This window comes from Vigna angularis, chromosome 3 (genome assembly GCF_016808095.1).
Source record: "Vigna angularis cultivar LongXiaoDou No.4 chromosome 3, ASM1680809v1, whole genome shotgun sequence".
In the NCBI taxonomy this organism is placed as follows: domain Eukaryota; kingdom Viridiplantae; phylum Streptophyta; class Magnoliopsida; order Fabales; family Fabaceae; genus Vigna; species Vigna angularis.
The window spans coordinates 3220249-3240808 of NC_068972.1; the positions used below are offsets into that span (position 1 = coordinate 3220249).

Sequence of the window (20560 nt, forward strand, 5' to 3'; positions counted from 1 at the left end):
ATATATATATATATATATATATATATATATATATATATATATATATATATATATATATATATATATATATATATATATATATATATATATATATATATATATAAATGGGTGCAAACTTCACCTTATAAGTTGATTTTGTAAGGTTGAATTAAGCTTAAAGTCTACTCCTTAACAAATTTAACATAGACAAGAAAAGAACTTGATAATTTACTTAAGTTTGTGAGTTTACACTTTGTTATAAAAGAAAGTTTAAATTCCATCAAAATGATGGCTAACTGGAAGCTCTTAAAAAAGGCTAGGTGGGTTCCATGTAATCGGTGCCAGCAATGGTGGCAATTAGTTGGGAAAATTTTCCAATAGATAGGAAGATAAAATTGGGAAAATTTTGAAACAGTCACACTAACCATGGGAATTCCATTTAGAGGAAGGCACAATCATCCTATAAGATTGAGTTTAAGTCTGATTAGTTGGCAGAAGAACACCCATTGTCACCCAACAACGTCCCTCTCCATCAGATTCCTTCACAGATTCACTATCCTTTCTTATCCTTTAATGTATCAAAGTGGTGGGGACTTCAAATCATGGAAACAGAAGAATGGGGCAAAAGGAGAATGATCATAAAACCTCCCTTCTTATTTTCAAATGGTTATGTAAAAGGTCACAAAACAATGTATCATTGTAAAATATTCTTTGTTTTTCCCCCCTCCACTTACGCTAATTAGTCTGATGGACACGTATACCTCCATTAATGGACCTTTTTCTCTCTCATAAACTAATGTAACTATACAAGTAAAGCAATATTAAAATACACAGAATATAGAACTTTATGATTATTTTGATGGATAATAGTTCAATAATAAACTGAGTTATTTATACAAGATTTCTAGTGCTGGTTTTTTTATTTCTCACTTGACTATATCGAAGATGTGTTTCGCTAGTTAGCATTATATGTTTCTTCACTATCTAAATTCGCATAAAATAATGCTTTTCTTCCTAAAGCAATAATTTATCCTTCCTCATGTTGGAATTTCTTATTATTGATCAAAATTCAGAAATAGATTTATTATTGATCAAAATTCAGAAATAGATTAAACCCTGAGCCCTTATAGGGGACAACAATTCTGTACATATTCCTATGTTAAAAAACATCACTAGAAAATATACAATGCAGAGGTCATATCATCATTTCCTTTTCATCCCTCACATCGTGTCATCATTTTATAATGCCACAACCTGTCATAATATACCCGGATTTTAAATGCATTAGGCTACTAACCCATAAATAATCTAAAGGGAAAAACAAGGAAAAATTAACTTCAACAACTATTTCCTCCCCACCTGTACCTTTGGAAGTATAATATAACATCACGAGAAAAACCAAGCTCTATTTACATAATTGATAACCTAAGAATGAGTTGAGTCCCTGACCATTCAGTTGGTAAAGATTCTATCAATACAAAAATGTTCATCATATCAAGGCAAAAATAGATGAAAATAGTTAATATAACCAAACTGCAGTGGACATTTTGTTAGGGTCCATAGACTTGAATTTACTCGAGCGTCAAAAATGCTGGAAACGAAACTAATGATCAACAAATCAATCTGCATCGCTCAGGCACCCTTGCCTTAACTCACCGAAAACAAATTGCGAGGAAAAGAAGCATCATTCAGAGGAATGTAGACTAATGTCAAAAAAGACAGTTTGTTTCAATTTCAAATAAGCTTGTTTTTGCTAGTATTACACCAGGGGTGTGTCCTAACAGTGGAGGATGATACAGATCTGAACCTACAATGTGCACTGGAGGAAGATACAGATGTTAAATCTACTATATGCATACGACAAGATACATATGTTATATCTACGACTCAAGCTCCACAGATACAATTTTCGATTTACAGCATTACACATCTGAAACCATCATATATTACAGAACTAAACATGGGAGGATCAGAGGTCTTCTTATGCTAACTGATACAGGTAGAAGTTACTCATATATCCATGTCAGTAAATATTTCTTCATCGTACTCGTTGTGTATTTCATCAACAAGCAATCCGTCAGCAATCAGGTTACTGCCACAAACAGGATTGTGTTAGGAATGAATGTAGATGCAACCAAAAGTAGATTCAGAAACAGATTGTGAAATTTCCAACTGACCTAAAACAACTGAATCGAAATGTTACTATCCGCTTAAGCTTTCTATTGTAAAACAAGAAATTGAAGGACCATCTGTAGCAAATGGAAAATGATAATTATTGGAATAACTTATAATAAGAAAAGTTACGGTAATAACAATTTTAATTTGTTATGCAATGTGGCAATCTTAAATTTACATTGCTCCACTCTCTTGTAATGGGTCTGCCTCAGAATCAGGGACGTAGCCATAAATTTCACAATCCGCTAACTTCACCACCTGCATCACAAGGTATTACATAAGTGCATATATTGATATTACTTCTATTCACTTTTTAAGGAAACCATACCTCATCAAGGGCCTTGAACAAGGTGTCCATCAAAGAAGTACCACCAAGAGTTTCAGCCCATTCCTTCACAGACAAGTTATCCAAAACGTTAGTTAAGAAAACCACTGCAGGAGAACTAATCATTATTATAAAGTAACATAATAAATTTTGCAGAGTCTCAGTCAGAATGAGATATGTAGAATATCACTCTGCATTATTGTCAATCTCAAATATTTCAAATGCTCTCAATCCAGGTAAAGATGTGTTTTCATTATAAGGGATTAGGTTATGCCTGGTTTTCAATCTGAGAATCTTAAGTGCCTAATGATGGAGAAATTCTAATTATAGTTTAGTCAGTCAAGTCAGAGTCGAGAACCAAGCAGGTGAGAACAAAACACGTGTAAAAACATAACCATATAATATATAATTTAAAAATAAAAGTAGATAGTTACAACTTACAAAAACTGTCCAGAATATTACTTTGAGAGTATGTTTGAAAGTCTCCTAAGAATGGTCTCTTGAAATTGGTTTCATATTCACCATTTGTTTCCAGTTATTAATTAGGATTAGGAATGTAGAATTAGTGTCTGTATTTAACAAATTAAGCCCTACTAAGAATTATGCTATAAAAATATTTATTCTCTATTTTCACCATCCCTACCAAAACTTTATGTTCGCCATTTTCTCTACTTCCACAATTTCTATCTCTCACCTACACTCGGGTGTTCAATCTATTGTCATCAAACTAACAGTTGTATTAGTTGTCCTGAAAAGCTAGTTCCCATTGTCTCACAACAGGTGAAGCAAGGAAGCATCACATGCTAGATTCTACACATTCTCACCTTAAACCAATAGTGGTATTTTCTATTCATTTTCTGGCATCCACGACCACATCCAATCATCTTCCCCAGTCAGGTCAAACCCCTCTTGCTGCTATGTGCTGCACTCCAGTAACTGATTGACTGGCCTGGGCAGAGTTCTGCTATGTTGAACACTTCAGTCTAGTGTTTACTTCCTACTTTAATCAGGTATAAGTTACTTTCAGTTGTTTTTGCAAGTTGTCATTCTTTGTGGTGGCGACCTATATTTTAGTTTGTACCACGTGACTTTTTTCAAGCGTTTATGCTCTTCCACTGGCACTTTGGTGTGAATTCGTCCCACTACACCTCAATTGTGCATCATTGTAGTAGCCATAGTGTGGTTTGAATCAATGTTCTGAAACTCAGTTCAGACCAGGAACCAGTCATGCAGCCGGTCTGAGTTGATTTCAGAGTTGATAACTAAGGTCGGACATGTTTGTCACCCAATAATGACATCATCAAACCAGTCGAAACTACAGCATGCTCAGTGGGTGTACAGTCAGTCACGTCAGAAGACTCTGTGTGGGATCAATCTGCCATGTCTGTGTTCTCTGTGTAGTCTCTCACATCTTGCCTTCCACACTCTAAAGCTGCAGAGTCAACAATTCCACAAAAGCAAACACCTTAAAGCACCAAGACTCAAAACCAGCACCTCCAAGTAGACATAAAGCAAGCTTCTCCACTATACCAACTTGTCTGATTGTTATATAATACACAAATATAATATATACCATATGGAGATATTAGTCTTATTATTAACCCCTTCATACTGATCAACTAATGACTCACTGGTCTGGACAGCGACCCTTGCCTTATCAGGTCATTCATTAATCTTAGTTTTAAAACATTGGTATAAATGGTTTCTTCTCTGGATTTTGACATTGTTTCATAATAGGATAAGTTAGTTCTCGATATTCTGTTTCACCTTAATATCATATTATTCAGATTCCTCTCCCTACTTGTTTCGTACCTAAACCCTAGAAGTAATTTTAGAATTTGTAAGCGCATAAGGCTACTAGGTCCAACCAAAACAAGGTCAATCATACCTGCAAATCATACAAAACATAGGAATCCGATCCAAAGTAGTTATAAATACCAACAAGTTATATACACAATGATATTATGCCAAAACATCGGTTTTTTTACTTATCTAGGCAAAAATGGAGTGGAATTTACGTATATGGACAAAAAAAATTTAAATTACGCATTTAGACAAGTCGTGGAGGGTCAAACAACTTCGTATGAAGAAGTCGTGCCCCCCTCACGATTTCACCTGACACAACAATCAAAAGTCAAGTCGTGCACCCCAAAACGTTTTTAGGCTCTCGTACCAGGCCTTGTAATCGATTACACAGTGCCAAAGTCGTGCAGGGGGCACAAGTTCACCTGTAATCGATTACACCCCTTCTACAATCGATTACAAGAAATGTAAATGAACATAAACTCTTTGGTAATCGCTTACCAAGGCTATGTAATAGCAAAAATGACTCTGGTAATCGATTACCAGATTACTAGATAGGGTTTGAGTGTTGAAACCATGAGTTTTTTTTGTTGTTGACCATGTATGTTGTTTATGGTTCTTGATTTCATCAAGAAACTTATTCACCATATCTATCTTGTTATTCTTTAATTATTTTAATCTAATTAATAAAATATGTTTTTAAATATAATGAAATAAATATATTTGATAGAAGTAATTATGTTTCTAATTATAATTGATAGTATTAATTATGTTTCTAATTAAATTATATTTGTTTTCTAATTTTGTCAAATTTTGTCAATTAATTAATTATATTTTGTCAATTAATTAATTATACACATTAATTGATTTATTATACACAATAATTATTAAAAATTTGTTAATTATTAATAATTAATTAATACTATCAAATATAACTAATTAATTGACAAAATTAGAAAACAAATATAATTTAATTAGAAACATAATTAATACTATCAAATATATTTATTTCATTATATTTAAAAACATATATTATTAATTAGATTAAAATAATTAAAGAATAACAAGATAGATATGGTGAATAAGTTTCTCAATGTAATCAGGAACCATAAACAACATACATGGTCAACAACCAAAAAAACTCATTGTTTCAACGCTCAAACCCTCTAACCCTCTAGTATGTAATAAATTACCAGAATCAACTTTGCTATTACACAGCCTTGGTAAGCGATTACCAGAAAGTTTATGTCCATTTACACTTCTTGTAATCGATTACACTCCTTCTGTAATTGATTACAGGTGAACTTTTGTCCCCCTGCACAACTTTGGCGTTGTGTAATCGGTTACAAGGTCTGATAATCGATTACCAGAGCCTAAAACCGTTACGTTTTAGGAGTGCACAACTTCACCTTTGACTGTTGTGTCAGGGTGAAGTCGTGTAAGAAGGCACGACTTCCTCATATGAAGTCGTCTTGGCCCCACAACTTTCCTAACTGCATAATTTAAAGTTTTTTTTGCCCATATACATAAATCCCACTCCATTTTTGTCTAGATACCTAAAAAAACCCCTAAAACATCAGACATGCCTATAAGATTTTCTGTATACCAAACATCAAAGGGACAATACAAATAATAAAAAAATCTCAAAACAATATATAGACAACTATTAATAGGAGCACCTTTGAAGCTTCACACATGTAGGTATCAAAAATCTGCTTAAAACTGTCCCATGATTCTTCTGCGAAAAACTGGTGAGCTTTAACTGCACTAAAAACCATTATACGTGTATGGTATTATAGGAAAAACAAAAGCATGATCCAACAAAATAGAAAAGTTAAAACAAAACTGTTCAAACACTTAAATTATCAAAAGACTTGGGAAATGGAGAGAATTGAACTCTCAGCTTCTAGAGCAACAGTTTTCTGAACTGTCTGTCAAGCCTTTTGACAACACTCCCATTGAAAAGAAAAAGGATTATATAGTGGGTTGCCATGTCGCCAACAAAGCTGACAATAGCATTACCCATAATCCTCCTTTTTTATCCTATAGATAATAACAGAGAAATATTTATGCATCATAAGATACTGAGGTACCTGAAATCATAATCGGGATATATGTGATACAGAGTAAGAACCAGGTAAACCAATGTCTTTCGGCTGGAATAAAAGAACAAAAAATGAAAACATTTAAAAGAGACTTCAGAGCTGATTTTCACTTTCCTGAACCTATCTAGATAATAGAGGCCACCTGGTTCTGGTTAATAAGGTTTGATCCGGTGAGGATGAATCAGTGTCAGATGATTGCCCAAGATAATCAAGTATCTGAAATTGAAAAGGTTCAAATGATAATAGTCCATTGAAGGGCCTATTCCATGTTTCAACATCCAAGACATTTTAACTTCAAAAGTTATTTTCTTCCCAACACAAGAAAAAAAAATTATTTATATTCTATCACTTCTATACTATAATATAATAAGTTAATATATGTATATATAAAAAAACATTAAGTCAGGCTTTGTGCTTGTGCATATTATTTTATTATTTTTTGCTATGCAAGTGATATTTTCTAGCAATTATTCGATGTGAGCACAATTCGCTCAGATAGGAAAACATGCAATTAGCACAAAATAAAGTTTATAGCACTGAATTAATTACATCATACTTCTATTCTTAACATACTCAAAACAGTTTATAGAAAAATAAAAATCCAGTGAAGTGAGAGATGCAATATTTATGCCATCAATCTACCTCGGTCTCCAAACTGATGGAGAGTTTTTTATCCGTTCCAGCATGTTTGCCTATGAAGAAAAAAAAGTTTTTAGCTATTACCCCAACCAAATGCAAACAATGAGTAAGAATTCACTTGTTACTTCTTACAACTATAAGCTTCAAGGCATCCTTTGATAGTCCGTTCCCCCATGTTCAAATTATCCAAAAAATCATTAAGCCTGAAAAAGTTATTACAATAACTATTATACACCAAAAGTATGCAACAAAATCCCTCAAATTTATTCAAGTTCGTTTCAAGTTATAATAATTACCTATCTAAAGCGGCGCACTCCAAGAACTTCATGACGAATTGATCGATAATTCCAATTTCACCGATTAGAATTGAATCGAAAGCCCTTGTTTCTGTAAACTTGACACTCCCTGCAATGTTGTAGAAATAAGAAATTGCGAACATCTAGAAACAATTCATGCCGTTGAAGCATTAGAAATGTGTGAAACAGAGAACTACCAAAAACATGAAATCCGTACAACAGGTCAAAGTCAAAAATTAGAAATTCAAAGCATCTTAGGATGAAATAAATATGAACAAAGATTGGAACAAGAAAGACAAAAACTGATGTACCGGAGAAGGGGAAGACGATAATTGTTTGGTTTGACGACGCTTTGGATATATCACCTGCCAAATTCGTATGTTAGGGTTTGATAATTTTGGCATAGGGAAAGTATTTGGAAGCTGTGAAATTGGAATATTCGAATTTTGATTTGGAGATTTGAGATGTGGATGAGATCGAGCCATCTCGGGAAATAAAATCTTGTGGTAGGTACGTTAGGTGAGAGAACTAACAATAATGGGCCATAACAAGACAAAAAGCCCGGCCCATTATAGAGTATTTTCTTCCTGCACCCAGTATAAATACATTTTTCATTTTATTCTTGTTAGATTGTGCACTTTAAAAATCAAAAGTAAATTTTTAAATTATTTAATTTTTAGATTGTATAATTTGGAAATAATTTTTAATTTTCTCATTGCACAATCTAAAAATATTTTGAACTCAGAATTCAAAAAATGTAAAACAGAAACCTTTTTATATGAAAATGCAATAAATAAATATAAGAAAAGGTAAGAAGAAGCTATCTAATGATAGTTGGAACAAATGAACCTTTGGACTGGACCGTTTTATAGGATAACTTAAAGCAATACAACTTCTCTCTCTAACCAATACAAGATTTTTTTTTAATTTAATTAAAATATTTTATTTTGAGATTCTTTATACCTATAACTAACAGTGAAAAAGTCCTTACAGTGAAAAGGTACTTACAGAAATTGAAATTTTGCATTTCATACTATGTTTTTTAATTAGATCACTTTTTTTTCAAATATTAATCTAAAAAATTGTCTTTGCCCAACTTGATATTTTAGAAAATGTAATCCCATGATAGTCTTTAACATGTCCTAAAATTAAAATTTAGGAAATATGTTTTAAATTATTTTCAGCTACCAATCAAATGGTATGGACCTTTTTATACACTATTATTGAATGCAAAAATTTACTGCTAAATAAAAAATTACAACTAATAATCAAAATGTAATATTAAAAAGGTTAATTATGGAACATGTGCCCTGATTCATTCTTCTTATTAAATGGAAAAAAAATCAAATAAATAAAAAGGAAGTTTTTGGTTCCATCAAAACTTTTGTTGTGATGGTATAAAAAATGAGTTATAACTTAAATAATAAGACAACATATGTGTTTATTGGTGAGATTTTTGCAAACTAAGAAAACTGATAAGGAAAATAGTTAATATAAAACATATTCCGACAACATATACGCATTTATGTACGAAAAAAATAGGACTGTTTCATAATATTTAATTTTCATGTACAGAATAAATATCTTAACACTAATATCTACGAGTCTCCTTTTTTTTATGTCATCTTCGTGTTTAGTAGTCTAAAGAATTAAAATTATAAAAAATACAAATAAAATAATAGTTATCTTTGTATACAATTTGGACAAAGATAGAAATATAATTTATAAATTGATCAAGTGTGAAGTCGTAAACTAGTATTCATTGTGAGAGTAAATTTTATCTTTTTTCAAAGATGGGTGATGTAAGGAATGCTGAGAAAATATTAGAACTGTCAAAATGGGTCATAACCCGCGGGTCAATCTGGTCCATCATAAGTTTGAGTCGGATTGGGTTTGAAAAAATTGTATTTTTTTTATGCGAGTCAGATTTAAACACGGTTCATGCGGGTTGAACCCATGGTGGACCGAGTTGGCCCACCAACCCACCTACCTAATTTTATTTTATTAAAATTTAATTTTAATTTTATAAAAAAATATTTATTATTTTGTTTTTGCTTGAAAAAATTATTTAAGTTCCTTATTTTTAAAATTAATTAAACACTTGAGTGAAATTTATTTAGAAATTTGTAATTTTTTTATTTAAAAAAAATTGTAATTAAGTGAGTCAATGAGCCAACCCATTTACCCACCAACCGTAGTGGGTCGGGCCGGGTTCGAATTTTTCTGACTCGCTAATAAATGAGCCAAGTTGGATTGGTTCACTAAGTGACCAACCCGTGGTGGGCCGGGCCCGATCGAGCTGGGTGACCCGTTTTGACAACTCTAAAAAATATAATGGGAGTTGCTCCCTCCACCCCCACACGTCTCTTCCTCCACCTCCCCAATTTTCTAAAATGCCAATTATATCCTTCTAAAATTACAATTATATCCTCAAAAGTTAAAATTTTTTATTTTTATTATTTTAATATTTTAATTTATTTAAAACTTCTGATTTACTTCCCTCTACACCTCTTCCTCTCTTCCATTTTCGTTTACCTTTCTCTCTTCCGTCAAGCTTCTTCTCCATTTCTCCATTTCCGTTTATCATTTTCTCTTCAAGCCTCATCAACCTTTCACTTCTATTTCTCCATTTCTTTCTTCTTACCATATATAACATTTAAAATTATAAATTTAAATATAAATTACTGTAAATAAAATAAACAAATAAAATAAAAACGAAACGTAAAAGGAACACTGCCTCTGGACGGATGACATCCTTCAACCGATGTCAACATCCGTTTAAGGCAAAACGGATGTCGACATCCGTTTCGCCTTAAACGGATGTTGACATCCGTTGAAGGATGTCATCTGTCCAGAGGCAGTGTTCCTTTTACGTTTCGTTTTTATTTTACTACGTTTTGCGGCTCATGCAAGGATTATAGGCTTGGATATTCAAAGGATTATTGGAAGTATGGGAAGGGTTTAGGGTTTAGAATTATAGGAAGGATTATGACTACGTACCTGGAGAGGAACCACGACAATGACACCTCGCCATAAACGCACTGCACCACGTATTGCACCGAGAACAAGAGGAAGATTGCTTGATAATTCTTTTCACGATCACCAAGCTTTGCAGAAAAATATTTTACTCATACAAGGAACTACGTAGGTTATCAGTGAAATATGTTATAAATGAATAAAATTAAAAAACAATAATTTTAAAAATAAAATTTTACTGAGGGGCAAAATAGTAAAGGAAAGGTGGAGGAAGGGGCAAAAAAGTAAAGGGGAGGTGGAGGAGGAGATGTGTGGGGGTGGAGGGAGCAACTCCCAAATATAATACACCTAACACTTTTTTTTTTTGCTAAGTCTCTATTTTAGGTCTGAGAAGATAAAAAAAACTCAATAAAGTTTTTTTAAGTATTAATTGTTTTAGACTTACAAGAAAAAAACACCTAAATCTTTTTTACTATTAATTGCTTAAGATCTTAAAAAAAATGTTCAAAAATCTAAAAAATTAAATTTTAAATAAAACTATGATAAAAAAAATCCTATTTAAGTTTACTTTAACATTTTAAACCCTTATACTCCTACCCTTACATATTTATTTAATACAGCAAATGTATAAATGTTTCATAGAAACATGGGATGTCACCAAATTCATATGACTTTAATAATTGGTAACAATGTAGTGCCAAGTGTTAGAATTTCGTCTTGACAAGGTGTCAATCCCTTGAACATATTAATCTGTTCCTCATTCCACCAAGCTAGAAAAAATAAGTGTTGTAGCTAAGTTTCACTTCCAAATAGAAAGTGGGGGAATCAACCAATAGATGCTTATACGATAATAAGAATTAAAAAATGAGAAGGGACCATTATTACTCCAACTATTAATCAATAAATAAATGATAATTGAAAATAGGAAGACACAAGAGATGTTTTCGAACAACCATTTACTTTTATATGGTTATGATCGATGCACACCACTAATTTAATTATTTTCATAAATAGTTATTTAAAATATAAATACTGCTATAGTTATAAATTTTAATATAAACTACATTTATTTAAATAATTAAATTTAGTGTTAATTGTGAATATATAATTTATTGTATTTATATTTAACATAGTTTGATTATTATATCATAATTCTTTTATATATTAATTTACTTTTTTTATATTTTTTCTTATTTTTATTGTTTCTTTTGTTATGATTTTACGATACGGACAAATAAAAAGTTAAGTGATGATTAGTAAAAAATAAATACACTGTTAAGTAATTTATTAACTTTTTAGTAATTATTTATATAAAAGTTTGATATTTTTGAAAAATTCATGTAATTTATAATTGATTTATATATATTTTATTATTATAGTTATTATTTTAGATAACTATAATAATATTATATATGTTTTTAGTGATTTGTTTTTTTATCAATTTTATAATATATTCCTTTTTAATATCTCAAATATTATATTTTTGTTATTTAATAACAAAAATACAACATTTGTGATATTGGTATAGAGTTAGATTAAAATTCGTCATCCCATTAATTTCCTTTATATAAAGATTCAATTAATCATGGTACGGAGGAAAGATTAATTATTGTAAATCCTACGCCTATTTTGGTCCCTTTGAACGTCTATTGGCATGACACGTGAACAGAAGGAAAATTCTAAACATTAGAAGCAACCATGAGAATACAAATTTAATTATCAAACAAAAACCACAACTCCAGATTTTTCCGCTTGGAATATAAAATGTAATCTTAACAAATACAAACAGATTCTCTGAGATTTTAACACTGTTATTTATTAACTTTTCAAAATATATTAATGTTGATATATGCTAAAAATATATATTTTAAAATATCAAAATTCCTGTGTATATGTGCATTTTAAAGATCAACAAAAAAAGCTTAACATAAAATTCAAATTCAAGAAATGCAAAATAAACATTTCACCACGGAGAAGTTTAAGCCATAAGTCTCTGAAAACCAATAGAGTAAATCATCATTAAACACTTAGTTGACATTGGAATCTTTAATAATAAGAAAAATCAATAGATGGCCGCAATTGGAAGAAAATAATCACATTGCATTGAAGTTGTGAGAAAGTCAATCAAATCAAAGTACTAGCAATTACTTAAGAACCATAAATGTAAAATTGAAAATAACATTGACATTGTGATAAAGGTATACTCTCAAATTGCAATGAGCAATACCAATAATGGAAATTAAAAGAAAAATACGTGTCATACTTTTGTGGTTGAGATTATTATAATCCATCTAAAACTATTATCCTCTCAACTATTTTTTTAACTGAATTAATTATAGCTAACATTTTATATCTCTAGTAAAATTTAATAGATTTATCTTATTTGTTTGTTTATCTATTGACATTTTAAAAGTGGATTAACATTGACATTACAAATAGGTTAAAAATAACGTATTAAGTCAAAGGATAGTTAAAAATGAGAAAGCACATTGTGTTTTAATTAGATTGAGATATTTAAGAAAGAATATGGTATTTTCAATTCAAATAAGAAAGTTTGGCCTAAAAAAGAATTATGATATCACGATAATTTTACTATTCCAAGATTAAGAATAATGAAAAATGTTATGGAATGATGATTTTTTATTCAAATTGAGTTTATATAAATGATTTATCTAATTTTGGTCAAAGTTACCATTTTAATACCTATTAACTTTTATTTAATATTAATTGGTGATCTACTTTCTTAAAAAACTACAAGTTATAATGATATCAATTCGTCATTTATGTAATATATATATATATATATATATATATATATTAATACACTTGATAATTAGTTTTAATGTATATTACTACGATTAATGTTTTTATCAATAGCTTAATAATTTAATGATATGTTAATGATGAATTAATTTGTTTATTTTAAAAATTAAAATACAAAAAGTTTTATAGAATATGAATTTAAGTCTTATACATTAATAATTAAAATCATAATTACGGATTTTTTTACAAAATATTTAACGTTTGGTAACAAACTACGTAAGAGAGGCGACAGAGGAAACAGAGTGATTCAAGGTTTGGTGTCTGAGAGAAGTGCTTCCGCCATCTCTGATCCGAAGCAAAGAAAAACTTATGGAAACGTAATTCTCACCCTTTTCTGGTTCATCTTTCCCTTCCCAACAACACCCATCAAATTCAATCTAACATACACAACCACTCAAGCTAAACCCTTCTCTCTCACACAATAAACAGTAACAAGAAAGAAAACTGTTCCAGTAATAACAGATCCATTTCTCTCTCCACCCCACCTTCTAAAAGCTCGCCTTTTCTTCAATTCTCTCAAAACCCTAATCCTCTTAGCCCTCTGATCCACACCGTTTTCCATGTCTGGGAAGTATTTACATTTGGGTCTGTCTCTGTGCATACTTTTTGTGTGCTGTTCAGCGACTTCGTCTTCTTCCTTCGCGTCGCGCCGTTCAATCCTTCGAGAGGTCAAGAACGCTGTTAATCATCCCGATTATGCCGTTGAACTGAACGGCACGAATTTCGATGCCGTTCTCAAGGAAACCCCTGCTACTTTTGCCGTTGTAGAATTCTTTGCCCATTGGTTAGTTTTTGCAGTTTGTATTAAGTCGTTGTGTTTTATGTGTTTCTAGTCGGGGAATTGTGTGTAATCTCTTTTGGGTGTTAAAAAGTTTGGGCTTTTATGGATTTTACTTCGAGGGTGGGAGTTTCTTTATTTTTTGTATTTTTTGTTTTGGATGATAGACTCCGTGGTTTGATCTGAAAAGTGGATCTGTAGTAATAGTTGCGAGGTGAGAGTATGGATTCTTGACAAATTAATGGAAGGGTTTTGGAAATTTTAATTGATTGGTTTGTTGAGTTTGCTTTTTACAGTAGATGGTTTTTCAACGGGTACTTCTAGTCTAGTTAAGGTAATTGATGCCATGGGTAGTGAAGGGTTAAAAAAAGCACAATACAGTGGGCTATATTATCAAGTCTTCACTTGAAAATTGTCGTTATCTTTTGTTCACTTCACTCTGTTCCCTCCTGGCAGACCTCCTTGAGTAATCTCCTCAACAAAAACTTATAGGAGAAGAAAATAAGATGCATCACATGGTCTAAAAATTTATAATTAATCTGGTTAAAGTTTGATCAAACATTATTTCTGGGAAATATAACATATTTTTTTAATTGATCAATTTTTGTTTACTTATATTTGCTTAATTACTTATATTCGTGCAGCAAACTTCTGAAGTGATATTGGCGTTCACCTTCAAGAAATGTTTGAGCATAAAGTCATTTTTAGTTATAGTTTTAAATATCTATTGTTATTGTCAGATAATTGGATTATTTTAAACATGCGAATTAGTTTTTACCATTTTATATATTCCCTCTCTTCCATCTTTAAGAATGAAATATGAGGACAAGAAATTCTCATTTTCTGTTTTGTCCCTTTCTTTGTCAGGTGCCCTGCATGTAGGAATTATAAGGTATTGTTTGCTAAAAAGTATAATTAGCTTTTTGTTAGTTTTCTGTTACAATTTAAATCATCATGGTATCTCACTGAAATTTGAATGTAGCCACACTACGAAAAGGTCGCCAGATTATTTAATGGACCTGACGCAGTGCATCCAGGAATCATATTAATGACAAGGGTAGATTGTGCATCAAAGGTTCGTGCACCTTATCTTGCATTCTTAATTAGGCCAAGGTGATAGTTAATGCTTATATCTTATACTGAACATGCCCTGGCAATTGGTATCTCTATTTTCAATTTTTTGGCAGCACAGATAAATACTAAACTATGCGATAAGTTTTCTGTTAGTCATTATCCTATGCTTTTTTGGAGCCATCCTTCTAAATTTGTTGGCGGTGGTTGGGATCCTAAACAAGATAAAAATGATATACGTGTTATTGATGATGCACGCACTGCTGATCGGTTACTTAGTTGGATCAACAAGCAATTAGGCAGGTATGAGGCATAAATAAACTCATTGTTGATAATTATATTATGGTAGGTAAATATTTTACTAAGCTAGATGATGATAGGAGAATATTTTATTAAAGCCAGATGTTGTATATGAATTCGGAATATCAACTCAGTAGACATATAATGATTACAAACTGGGCACTAGGCGGTATGGAAAAATTTAAGTTGTAACTGCTGGAGTCTAAAATTATGAGGTTAAATCTGATGGATGCTGAAATTTGTCATAATATAATTTGCTTTAATCTGATGGAAGTTGTATGTGCAATGTTCATGATGTTGCAGTTCGTTTGGCCTGGATGATCAGAAATTTCAAAATGAGCTTCTTTCATCCAATGCCTCAGATCCTGGACAGGTCCATTTCTTCACGCACTCGCGTGTTTGATTTCCTTCCGTTTTATATTTGAAGATATTAATGTTTATGGTATTCATGACTTGGAAAGATTGCCAGAGCTATCTATGATGTAGAAGAGGCAACTTCTACAGCTTTTGACATCATCTTAGAGCACAAGGTAGATTATCTATTTTCCTTAACAAGTCCTTTTGTGCTTATTGGTTTGGGTGATACTACAAATGCTTTATGTTTGGCAGATGATAAAACCAGAAACTCGTGCTTCACTCATTAAGTTCCTTCAGCTTTTGGCAGCTCATCATCCTTCTAGGAGGTAAGACAAAGGTTTTGCTGATATGCATGATCCTTTCTTTGCTCAGTGATTAGTGTCAAACTTTTTGTGTTCTGAATTTCTTTTCAGATGCCGGAAGGGTACTGCTGAATTTCTTGTGAGCTTCGATGACTTGTACCCAACAGATTTTTGGTCAACTAAGCAGCAGGAAGATGATAATAGTTCAATTAGGAACCTCAAGATTTGTGGGAAAGATGTGCCTCGCGGATACTGGGTAGGATATCAATACTTGTATTACACCTTTTACACATTTCTGTAATTGATGAATATTTTAATCCTTTTTAAAAGTTACCATGTTACGTTAATTGTAGTTTAATTATTAATGGTTGTTGGATCTCATTATTTATTGCTAAGAAGTATCTGCAAACATGCTTTATATTTTTGAGAAAAGAATGTTTTTTAATATCAATGGGCAATTCTGTTTGGTATACTTGTCTGTCACATGCTTTGTCCTCAGGGCTTTCCTATACAAAGATTTGGCTTGATAAGCACTACTTTCACTATTTGTTAAGCACTCATACATGGGTAAAGGGCCAAAGTGGAATTTTCGTTGGCAAGTGTGGAGGAAGATTGGGTTGTTGGGGGGGGGGGGGGGGGGGTTGTGGAAGGATGGGAGCTAGGCAGTTCTCTAGTTGGTTGTGAGTGGCTATTGCAATGTTGCCACATTCATTGAAGTTTTCCTTCTCTGATGCTCTATATGTTCTTCATATTACCCTGTAATCAGAGCACTGTTCTCAGTGAAGATTGGGTCCCTTAATATACAGAAAATTCTGTTCCTATCATCATCCACACAAAAGAAGAGAGAAGGTATGTCTAGGGAGGGACTTCTAAAAAGAAAGGGAAATCAGTGAGTCAAAATAGGTAAAAAAATTACATCGAAGTGTCCAATGTCTTTGCATATCAATAGTAAAATTTTCCTTGAGAAACAATGCTAAGGCCAAAACATTTTGATATGCAACAGATGTAAGGTACCAATATGGAGAAAGGCATGGAACACTTTCACCTTATTAGATATAGTGAACGATTATTTTGGTTCTGTGTGGAACACTTTCACCTTTTTTTGTATGACAAATGTAAGGGGAAACCCTGGAAAATGTAGGCAGTCATCTCTGTTACACTAAGTAATTGTACAATGGATGCATACGCATGTGTGTCAAACTTCCCCATATGGAAGTTCCTCTGGTTATAATGTCAACCCTACAAAAAATCATAGAGCTGTCTTTATAGTCTTCTGCAATTGGTGAAAAAAATAACCTTATTATAGTGTTATTACTTATTTAGTGAAGTTGTATTTTCTCTCACATACTATGTTCGGTGGGATTTGAAGATCAAGATACATGCATAGTATGTTTAGTATCTTTATTTTATTATAATTCATAATATTGCCTTCATTCATTAAATTTTGAATTCTTAGTTTGAAACCTGATTATTTTCTTTTATTTTGACTTTTCTTTTATAGATGTTCTGTCGTGGCAGTAAGAATGAAACCAGAGGATTCAGGTAATACTTTACCGCCATATCTTGTCTAGTTCTTTGTATTCAATTAAATATATTCAACTTTTTCGTTTCAACTACCCTATAACCTGACTCATTGTTGAGCCATAAATCTTGTAATCTGATTCGATCCACCATAGGTGATGTGTTAGATATATTGACTTCTTTAAGGATACTTTGTTTTTTCCAATTTACTTTACTTATTATAGAACAATCAAAGTGAATTGACTTGACTAATTCTTTCTATAGCACTACAATCAAAGTACTCACCTATGTCATTATAAAGATAGTAGTTGAAAATTAAAGTGTCAATCTACATAATTTGGCAAACAAAATAAATTGAACATCCAAACTATTCAAATATTTTTGAACAACATTCTAGATTTTAAAAAAAATCAAATTTTCAACCTACATAATTAGGATTAGTAAATAATTGTGATAAAAAAATTTACAAAAAAATGGTATTATATAAAGGATTGTTGTTGGTGGGTTACATGTCAACCCACACTTAACTTGTTTCAAACCTGTTTAACTTGTGGATTAAGTGAATCTGGTTTAATTTGACCTACATTTGAAAAAACATAATTTTTTTCACTCTAATCTAATTCGAATCCATAGTGAGACAGGTTGACTCACGAGTTTGAATCCATTTTGATATCTTTAACTGCACCAACTGGTTTGACAGAAAACCTGGTCAATGTGTTTGATGTTTTGTTCATTTAATCTTAAGCTTGTTAATTTGACCAGACAAAAACTTGTTTGAATTGTATTTTTTATTCAACCAAAACTATCTTAGTCAAATAAAGTTCCATACTACAAAGTTATGTATATGATATTTACTTATGGGTTGGTATCCTTTATTGATTTTATCTTATAGGATAAAAACTTGTTTGAACTGTATATGATGTTTACTTATGGTTATTTTATGCTAATTTAAAATTTTTGCTTAAGTTTATTTCTTATGGATTCTTTTTGTTTGTTACGATGAATATTTAAAATATATATATATATATATATATATATATATATATATATATATATATATATATATATATATATATATATATATATATATATATATATATATATATATATGATTATTATTAGTTCAATCACAATCAAGCAAAAGAATACCTTTATTGACTCAATGATTGATACCATTTATTAGATGTCTTCTGCAAACTTTATATACAACTAATGGTTACCCCCTCTTATCTCTGTTGTTCCAGCTGTGGTTTATGGGTTCTTCTGCATTCACTCTCTGTGAGGATAGAGGATGAAGAGAGTCAGTTTACATTCAACGCAATATGTGATTTTGTTCACAACTTCTTCATCTGTGAGGAATGCCGACAACATTTTTACAAGATGTGTTCAAGGTAAGGGAATTGAGTATCACTGAAGTTGTTGATCAAATTCATTTTCTTTCTACTCCTGTAATTCGAAATAAATTTTCAGTGTTACTAGTCCTTTCAACACGGCCCGTGAGTTTGCACTCTGGTTGTGGAGTTCCCACAACAAAGTGAACGAAAGATTGATGAAAGAAGAAGCATCACTAGACACCGCTGACCCCAATTTTCCAAAGACTATTTGGCCACCAAATCAACTTTGCGCTTCCTGTTACAAAGCCTTTGATCAGAAGAGCAACAAAATTGAATGGAACCAAGACGAGGTCTTTAAGTTTTTGACTGATTACTACGGTAAAACACTAGCGTCTCTGTACAAGAACAGGAATATTGACGGAAATGATGGAGCCGAAGAAGATTTAATAGTCGCAACTAATGCAATTGTGGTGCCTGTGGGAGCTGCATTGGCTATTGCTGTTGCTAGCTGTGCCTTTGGAGCACTTGCTTGCTACTGGCGTTCGCAGCAAAAGAGTCGGAAGTATTTTCACCACCTACACTCTTTAAAGAACATTTGATAATTAGGAGGGTAATGAACTCTTTCAAAAATTAACCAATGACTGGGTCCTGAAGAACTAAAAGGGGTGGGTATATGGAGAGAGATAGAGTGAGAGATTATGTTGGAGTTATTGAGATTCTTATATATTACTTCTTTTTGTTTGCATAATGTTTCAGGCCTAGGAGAACGTGGAAGTAGGAATTGTAGACAAGTAAACTTCAAGGCATGTGAGGTGCGTAGCAGCCTTCATAGGCATCCAATTCATGGTCTTACTCCAAAGAGTCTTGCCAACTTCCTTTTTGAATGCTTCATCAATAGAATGTACAGAAAACAATTCTTGCTCTGGACACCATTACTGATTTGTGCTATTTTCTTTCACTTTTTTTTTTTTTTTGGCCTTGAGTCACATCATCTACTATACACTAAACAACCTTAGGATTTTGGGGGGAAAGGAGCACGTGACATGTAACATTTTTGCTTTGTAATTTGGTGTTATTTTTTCAATATCAAAGTAACTGTATAAGCTAAAAGGCCTGACTTACATAGTACGGTTTCACGTTTACCAAACATTTGAATGAAATCAAAGTCTAAAATCATTTAAAGGTCTTCATGGTTCGGTTGAGCTTTTATTTTTATCAATTTCCTTGATGTTAAATCATCTTTAATTAAATCCATTCTAGTTATAGAAATCTCCAACCAGGTAATTGTCTGTGAATGATTGTTATTATTAAGATTTTAAGTTTCATTCTCCAGAATAATTCTTGTAATAAAATTTGCGTTAGATGGACTGCACTTTTCCTCTACTTTCTTTACACTCAGTCAAACATGCCACATAATCAACGAGTTACGAATTGTACTTCTGCCATTGTAAAGATCCATTCAACTGTTAATGTTATCCAATAGCAAATTTTAAAAAATTAAACATAAATTTTAGTAAAGCCCGAGTTGTAAATATGGGATAAAAATAATGAAAATAGGAGGACTGACTGACAATAAACAGTGGGAATTGGTTGGTTGTGGATTATTGGTTGAGGCTTTCATCCTATCCATCCAAGTGCAACTAAAGCTACACCTTCATGCTGCTCCTGTAACTGAATCATAGAAAGTTGTCAACTTAGATTACCTGCTAGTGTCAGAAGCAGTCATTCGTTTGGCTTAGAGAATCATATTGTTTGGTTACGAAGGACTGAAGAAAA

General features: G+C 31.8%; 2 protein-coding genes across 3 annotated transcripts; one reads left to right on the forward strand and one right to left on the reverse strand.

Annotated features, from left to right (window-relative positions):
* Positions 1 to 1688: 1688 nt before the first annotated feature.
* LOC108322079 (uncharacterized) lies at positions 1689 to 7791 on the reverse strand. The gene is made up of 11 exons (XM_017554045.2): positions 7634 to 7791; positions 7323 to 7431; positions 7159 to 7229; positions 7030 to 7079; positions 6530 to 6603; positions 6376 to 6438; positions 5962 to 6049; positions 2483 to 2545; positions 2333 to 2412; positions 2157 to 2228; positions 1689 to 2071 (listed from the first exon to the last, which is right to left on the reverse strand). The coding sequence occupies exons 2-11, from the start codon at positions 7352 to 7354 to the stop codon at positions 1990 to 1992; spliced, it is 675 nt and encodes a 224-aa protein (XP_017409534.1). The 5' UTR covers positions 7355 to 7431; positions 7634 to 7791; the 3' UTR covers positions 1689 to 1989.
* Positions 7792 to 13321: 5530 nt separating this feature from the next.
* Positions 13322 to 19960, forward strand: LOC108322034 (sulfhydryl oxidase 2). 2 transcript variants are annotated; one of them, XM_052874840.1, is made up of 12 exons: positions 13322 to 13905; positions 14767 to 14791; positions 14882 to 14974; positions 15092 to 15273; positions 15574 to 15643; positions 15732 to 15800; positions 15880 to 15953; positions 16041 to 16185; positions 17431 to 17471; positions 18695 to 18841; positions 18921 to 19346; positions 19541 to 19960. In XM_052874840.1, exons 1-12 carry the CDS (start codon positions 13682 to 13684, stop codon positions 19560 to 19562), a joined length of 1518 nt encoding a protein of 505 aa, XP_052730800.1. In that variant the 5' UTR covers positions 13322 to 13681; the 3' UTR covers positions 19563 to 19960. The 2 variants fall into 2 exon arrangements, with proteins under 2 accessions (XP_052730800.1, XP_052730799.1); XM_052874839.1 differs by having other exon boundaries at positions 18921 to 19960.
* Positions 19961 to 20560: the final 600 nt, after the last annotated feature.